This window comes from Montipora capricornis, chromosome 4 (genome assembly GCF_036669925.1).
Source record: "Montipora capricornis isolate CH-2021 chromosome 4, ASM3666992v2, whole genome shotgun sequence".
NCBI lineage: Eukaryota > Metazoa > Cnidaria > Anthozoa > Scleractinia > Acroporidae > Montipora > Montipora capricornis.
In genome coordinates, this window is record NC_090886.1 from 45,076,692 (window position 1) to 45,083,763 (window position 7,072).

A 7,072-nucleotide genomic window follows, 5' to 3' on the forward strand; every position below is an offset into this window, starting at 1 on the left:
ACAAAGAAAAAAAAATGGCTGCCTAGCCTCTTGAAACGTAAAACCGCTGACTTATCCTCAGTCCACACTCAGCTCTATCAGGGTGGCATTTGCTTTTTTGAGTTTTAGTCTTCATTTTTTCTGCGAAAAATAATTTCTTTTTTAGTCTCTCGAAAAAAAAAATTTTCCGGGAAAATGCCACTAAAATGCTCGAATAATGCTAGCATAATGTACAAAAGCCTAAACTCGTCCTTTGTGAATTGAGCTCTATTATCATGCTTTTATTTCGGTGGAAAAACAAGGTTACTGATCAAGCGGGTAAAAACACTCCATATCTTCTTTTACTAAAGGTATGTTATTAATCTGTATACTCGGCAGCCTTGTCGTTTAATTAAGAGTGGTAGTCCATCGATTGTCGAAGGTTTCCCGCAACTTATGTATGTTAAGTAGTATGAAAGTGTTAGGTTCTTTTCGTTCACAGGCTACAACTTTATCAGCAGTCTACCTAAAGTTCATACTGCTGTTGAAATTCACGACAGCATGAGCTAAAAACGTGTTACAACCTTTATGCGTTTTACTTCCATTTCACTTCCACTTCTTAGGGTTACTCTTAATAACATATATACGTTCACTTAACTGCTAGATCTCTTACATGTTTTCAACCCCTGCAAATTTTAAATCAAGAGCTGATCTCCTTATTGGGACCAGCCTTTCCATCAATCTCCTTATGAGCAGAAGATCCCCTTCATAGAATCTCGAAATTACCGCTGTTAGGAATACCACGATAATCTGTCAATGTTTCTCCTTACAATATTATGTTAAAGAAATACTTCAAGAACAAATACACGGAGCATGCGCAAGTCCATCTCTGCACTGATCATACCACAAGAGTACAAGTGTATTCAGCTAACATACACAAAATCAGACTAACTCTCTTGAAGGTACTGAACCTAACTGTCTTACAAATAAATAAGATATCGGGAAAACTGACTTTTTCAGTTCTGAAACAAAGGGGCAAAAAATGCTACTTTGGTTCGATGCCAAGTTCTCAAACTACTCTTTTTTTAAATCATTTTGTTAATATTTCTCTTCTTCCAGCTATAATCTTTAGCTAGAACAACCACGATAGATGAATTACTAAAAGCCGATAACCTCAGGCAGAATTATTATTTTCAGTTAAGAATCGCTGTAGATTTTTGTACAAGTGTAAAAGGCGAGGAAATTTCATAATAAACCTATGGACACCAATTGTTTTTCTTTTAAGGCAAGCTAGTTGTCACTAGCAACGCAAGCATAAGCAACAAATTCGAACTCATCAGTTTTCTTGTTAGGACAAGAGATACAAATTAACGTGGCCAAGTCGATGCGTCTGCGCACACTTCGGGTGCTAAAGCTTGTATCGCTAACAAAAACCAGCCTTTGAGGCAAACACAGATCCGAAGAAATTCTTTATACCATTTATACCACATATAAACCACAAGAAGACGAAATTGAGATGTCTTTAAGTATGGAAAGAACGCCGTAAGTCCGTCATCAAGGCCTCCGTTACAGAGTTCCTTCCACGTCACAGAGACGTTCTCCATCTTTGAAATTCCCATACTCCGTTGCCCAGTCCCCTGGTAATGTTTTTGTAGTACCCCAGAGATCTGCGCGAATAATCTGCTATCTTTTGCGTGCCAATAGACCAGCATACCACATCAGATAGCTACTATACCAATCAAACAACGCCTACTGGCTACGTCACATTCACAGCTGCTGACAAAACAGAAGCATTCTAAAGTGCTCTTGATTATAGCCGGATCTCTCTGTTTCTGTGTGTATTTACATGACCGGTATTCTGCATGAGTACGATTTGTTTTCCTGTTAAGGCGACAAGGGGCCGTTTTCTTCTTTGCTGTATTGCGTGATGTAACGATGACCCGAACTCATGATTTTCGCGCCTGCGCGCATCATGACCTGCGCCTGCTGGAATGACTGTTTGATCTCTTTCATCCATTCTTGAAATTCTGTTTCGGTCTTAGGACAAGACAGAAGAGCAGGAAAGACAGAAAGCAAAACGATTAGAAAGAACATCCATAATCAAGGCGACTTTGGGATATAGTCACAGTTTCTAGCTTAGAAAGAAAACTCGGAAAAAAAAGTGAATCAGAGATCGTTTCAGGGAACTGTGCACGATCAATACAAGCGTGACTCACCTCTGCTCTGAGAATATGATCTCTGTTATCGCGGATATTCGTGCTAATCTTGATACATTTGAAGCCTTTGACCTGCGTCTCTTCAACTCCTGTGATGTTCTCCATGCATAAGAGGCTGGGCATTTGCTGTAAGAAACATCTTATGTTTAACTATTCGGCCGGGTTTGTGTATGCGCAAATTCTCCAGAGCTGTATTGGTTACCATATGTCAATCTCGCCCCTAGAGCTCGCTTTTCTTTCAGTCAGCACCAAGAACACGGACTCTGGTCATTGCAAAGCAGGAAGTTCGCGAATCACGGACTTCCAATTCGTCTACGCAGACTCAGAAATTGGGAGCAACAGTGTTTGCCAATAGTTACAAAAATGGACTTTCGCCTCGACTGCGCATAAATTGGCCCTGGCCATAGTCCGTGTTCTTGGTACTAACCAAAAGAAAAGCGGGCTCTGGGAACGAGATTGACCATATGTGGGACACAATGATCGAATTTAAGCAAGCTCGAAACAATTCTCTGCTGAGCGTGCAAGCGTAAGTCACTTAAAACTGCGTTCATGTCAGATGACGACTCAAAACAGGTGACCAGAGATAAAATGTGCCTTACTATTGAGGAAACTGGAAATAAGTTGTGTCAGAGGTGGTGAACTCTATTAAGAATATACTTGAATTGCGGAAATCAAGGAAGGAAATGAAAGTTGGAAAGGTCTTTGCAAATGAGAACCTTGACCCTGCTTTCCCTCTTGCGAGTGAAACTTAAAAGAGGCGGCATCGTCCAGTTGTTAGGGCGTCGGGTTTGCATGCGGTAACCCCGGGTTCAAATCCCGTTTTAACTTCTGGTTTGGATTTATTTCCGGTTGTCCCAGATTCAACTCTACCACGCTTTGTAAACAACCAACTGGTTGCCTCCCGTCAGTTGGAGTTCTTAAATTAATCACGTTTCAGTTTTAAATTGTTAAAGTGCACTTCCGCCATAAACAAATCATTTACATTTTACATTTACATTACATTTTATTACAATTACATTTACATTTTTTAAACCAGACGATTTTAGGGATGAACGGGTTAAGCAGTTGTAAAGGAAGCCTGAAAAAATCGAGGAATGAACAGCATTCGAACTGCGCATGACCTCGCGATTGCGCAGAACATGGTCTACCAAAGGGCAAAGAACATTGATACTCACTCTGACGCTCACTTACTGAATCATTCACTTCCCCTAACTCGGTGATGGCATGTGTGTCTACCCGCTTAAAGGTGATGTTACACAAGTCGATGTTTAACGCCGATTTTAACAACTTTTAACGAAACTTTGTTGCGGCAACAGTATGTTATAAGAGACGATTGCTCGCAATATTTGAGCCCAGGCTCCTGATCGACAAAACCCCGGCGCCAAATATGGCGGTCCCTGTTGACGTGATTGCCCACGTGACTTATTTCGGTTCTCCGTGGTGCATTCTGGGACGAGGTTGCGTTAAAAGTCATCGGTGGGGTCTGTTACACGCACCAACTACAATAAAAATTCAGGCAAACAATGTTGCAGATTTTTGAAAGCGATTCAAAAACCTGCAACATGTTATCGCAACAAAATCGCCCCGTGCGCCATGTTACGCTTGACAACTTTTAACACAACAATGTTTTCACCTTAAGGCAGTAACCACCGAGAAGGAAAAGTTCCCGCCGCTCCGACGCGCGTCCTACGGCAAAACTGGGTTCACGAGGAGAGAAATGTTCTGATATCACTCACCCCAGCTTGCTCTCCTCGCCATTCCAGTCGGTTCGGAAAGAGGTGGAAGTATTTCCTCGGCCAGTTACTCATCAAAGTTCCGCCCAGTTTGTATAGGTAGCCTTCTAGCAAGTGATCGCCATCTTCTGCAACTTAAAATGTACTTATTATGATTGCGATGTAGTATCTTATCTCAACAATAACATTTACTTGAACTGCGAGTAACTGAAGTTTACTTGAAACTACTGCTTTGTAAACCGGTTGTGGGACAAAAACCAAGAGCTAATCTTGCCAAAGAAACACCTGAAACCACGACGTAAATATTCTTTTGGTGGACGTTAAAGATGTTCCCTTTCAGATACGGTAAGACCTAAGATAATCACGTTTGGAGAAGTTTCCGGCTTTTGTAAGTACAGTGGTTGCATGGATGCTAGGTTGGAACTTCCCTTAACAAAGATAACGGGAGACAAATCAAGATAGCTGGTTTTACGTCTTTGCCTTACAACTTTAATGGCTGTTAATATACCAAAAATGTTTAATCCGCTCTGACGGAATATGCATCTGTCGTTCTTTCCGTCTAGAATGAAGACAGAGGGAACCAAACGAGACGCATACGGACAAGGCATTGACACTTTCCGCGAAAATTAAACCAAGGCATTAAGCTAACCTGTTATTGAAGTCTGATGTTTCGCTTTCTTTTTGGCTTCTAACTTGTCATGCTCCTCGTTGACAACCTTGAATACAGTTTCTGAAATTCGAATCACAGCATTACAATCAGAAATAGAACATAAAACAATTGGTAGAATTGTCAACGCGTTTACTGAAATGCGCGCGCCCTTGCTACAATCACCCCGCACATGGTCATAATAAAAAAGAAATGAAGTACTAGGTTTCAGACTGGCTGAAACGGGTGTCTTGCTAGTTTTAAATAATCCGAAAAAAACGGAAGAAAGGGAAATAGAAAAATAAATTATGTACCCGAGTCATTATTTTCCTCAGTCATAGAGGATAATGTCGAGAAACCTCGAAGGTAAATTATTAAATGATTTTACTACCCGGCAAAACAATAACGACGCTGGGAAAGCAAATGCGCTGCACCTGCAGAAGGCATTTTAAGACTATGACTCTTAAACGTAGGAGCTAGTGTATTGGTTGAGTGAATAACAGAAACTCAGTTGTGGAGAAGTTAACTTGTTTGGACTTGTACTTGTGTTAATTTTATTAATACCTGCAATTTCTTGCTGCCATCTTTCCGAGACCGTGAGGTTGAAATCTTTGTAAATATCCTGATCACCATCTGTCATCTGAAAGGCAACAGTTCAATCAGTTTGGCAGAATTCAGGTTTGCATTGCAGCAGCGTAACTGCATACATTCCATAGCCAGGTTGCTACAGGCTGATGTTCTTTCTGGAACCCACAAAACCACAAAAGTAGTATCTGGAGCGGGGCAAAACAGCTGTATTACCGTAAAAGAAAAACCATTACCTTTATTCCTTTGACGTCATCCTCATCGAATGAGCCGATGTCAAAGGCGTCAGCGGCGTTGACCTCACCTCTTGGAGGCTTGAGAGGCGGTTCGTACTGAAAATAATAAAAAATTTGTTTCATGACCTCACTAAAATGAAATACTCGAGTGTTGGGGCACATGATTTCCTTGTTGGGAACACAAGCGTAAGTTTACGCCGCAAAAATCTCTCATGATTACCACCGATGTACAAATGAGCAAACTAAAGAGGTTCTTCACTGACTTTCAGCCTGGGCATGTTCTTAGTATGTCCTTAAAATTTTTCTTAAACCCTGCCTGAACGCCCTTATAAAAAAGTTCCTTTTTTTCTTCAAAAAAGGTAGTTTTCAGCCGTTGCAGGGATATTGGGGACTTCAAGATCTACGTCAGCGACGTCGACGAAAATGTCACTTCAAAATATAACTTTACTCTTCCGCATGTCTTTCGCGAATATTACATCTCGTTCACGTCATACAATGTGCTCAAAGTATTCTAAAAATACATTGGGTACGAGCGGATACATGGTAAAAATGTACTTGATATGGCGTTCTAGGTTACCATGGCAATGAAACAGTGACGTCATGGTTTTTGAGTAGCAGCAATTTTACGCTTTATTCGATCTAAACTTTTGAAATGATACGCAGGGTACTAATCCTGAGGTGTTTGTCTAACGTTTGACGAAGTTTGAAGAAAATCGTAAAAGCCGATTTAAGTTTTTACGCCTAAAATACTCAATTTGTCGTTACTCGAGTACAATAACTTTCAAAAGAAGCGCTATTTTTAATATATAGAAGAATCGCTTGTCATGTAAGCCTTTTAGAGGTATTAAGCTAGCTGTCCGTAAAATTTCATGATATAAACTGCTTTTGATGTCCGTTGACAAACTTCAACGGAAAGCATTATATTTTGCGGAATTTCGTCAAACTTCGTTCCCAGAACGTCTGGAGGTCTAGCTGAAAAACTGGTCGATGAATTTTTTTTAAAATCCTGTATTCTGTAATTAAGCATATTTCCAAATAACTTGCCAAGCGCCGACAGAATTGAAGCTTTTTAAGACACTGAAAAAAAAGTCCAAAGTTCGGTATATTCTTTCAATCTCCGCTCACGTTTCTACACTGCAGAAAATTTTATTGAAAAAAAAAAAAATCATCATTCATGACCGATTTCCGGAAAACGGTGGTTAACGTGGCTATCGTCACTTTTTAAACTCCCTATTTCGTGACACTATAAAGAAGTGATGTGAATTGATAAAATTACATGGCATGTTAAATCAGTAGGGTATGACTCAAAAAGCCGTGAGGTTTCACCCGGAATAACTGAACAATGCCAAGAAATGAAATATTTCCATAAACTGTTCTCGTCATCACTTACCTTTAAGAGTTCAACTAGTTTCCAATCCATGTCTTTGAAAAACGCGTGTTCCTTTACTTCTTTCGCCCTAAAAGGGAAAATAAGGACCGGAATACGATTCCAATTTGCCAACTCATCGCCAAAAAGTAAATCTATGCATTTCTGGTTTTAATCAAACTTGAAGAGAATAATAATAATAATAATAATAATAATAATAATATTTTTTTATTTTATTTTATTCAAGAGACTATTTACAGATTCAAAAATATGAATATTCTTCTTGTATACGAAAGAGAATTGTCGAAAAATGACTATCTAAAAACACTACT

The 7,072-nt window shown here is 39.7% G+C and overlaps 1 protein-coding gene across 2 annotated transcripts in view; it reads right to left on the minus strand.

Annotated features, from left to right (window-relative positions):
* Window positions 1–535: 535 nt before the first annotated feature.
* LOC138047086 (G protein-coupled receptor kinase 3-like) overlaps window positions 536–7,072 on the minus strand; it is a 30,665-nt gene continuing 24,128 nt past the window's right edge. The window contains exons 17-23 of one of the 2 annotated variants that reach the window (XM_068893785.1): window positions 6,765–6,831; window positions 5,375–5,470; window positions 5,118–5,193; window positions 4,557–4,637; window positions 3,911–4,041; window positions 2,175–2,300; window positions 536–1,995 (exon numbers count right to left, since the gene is read on the minus strand). In XM_068893785.1, coding sequence (XP_068749886.1) covers window positions 1,843–1,995; window positions 2,175–2,300; window positions 3,911–4,041; window positions 4,557–4,637; window positions 5,118–5,193; window positions 5,375–5,470; window positions 6,765–6,831 — 730 coding nt within the window. In that variant the 3' untranslated portion in view covers window positions 536–1,842. The remainder of the gene's footprint in view (window positions 1,996–2,174; window positions 2,301–3,910; window positions 4,042–4,556; window positions 4,638–5,117; window positions 5,194–5,374; window positions 5,471–6,764; window positions 6,832–7,072) is intronic. The other variant, XM_068893787.1, reaches the window with a different exon arrangement.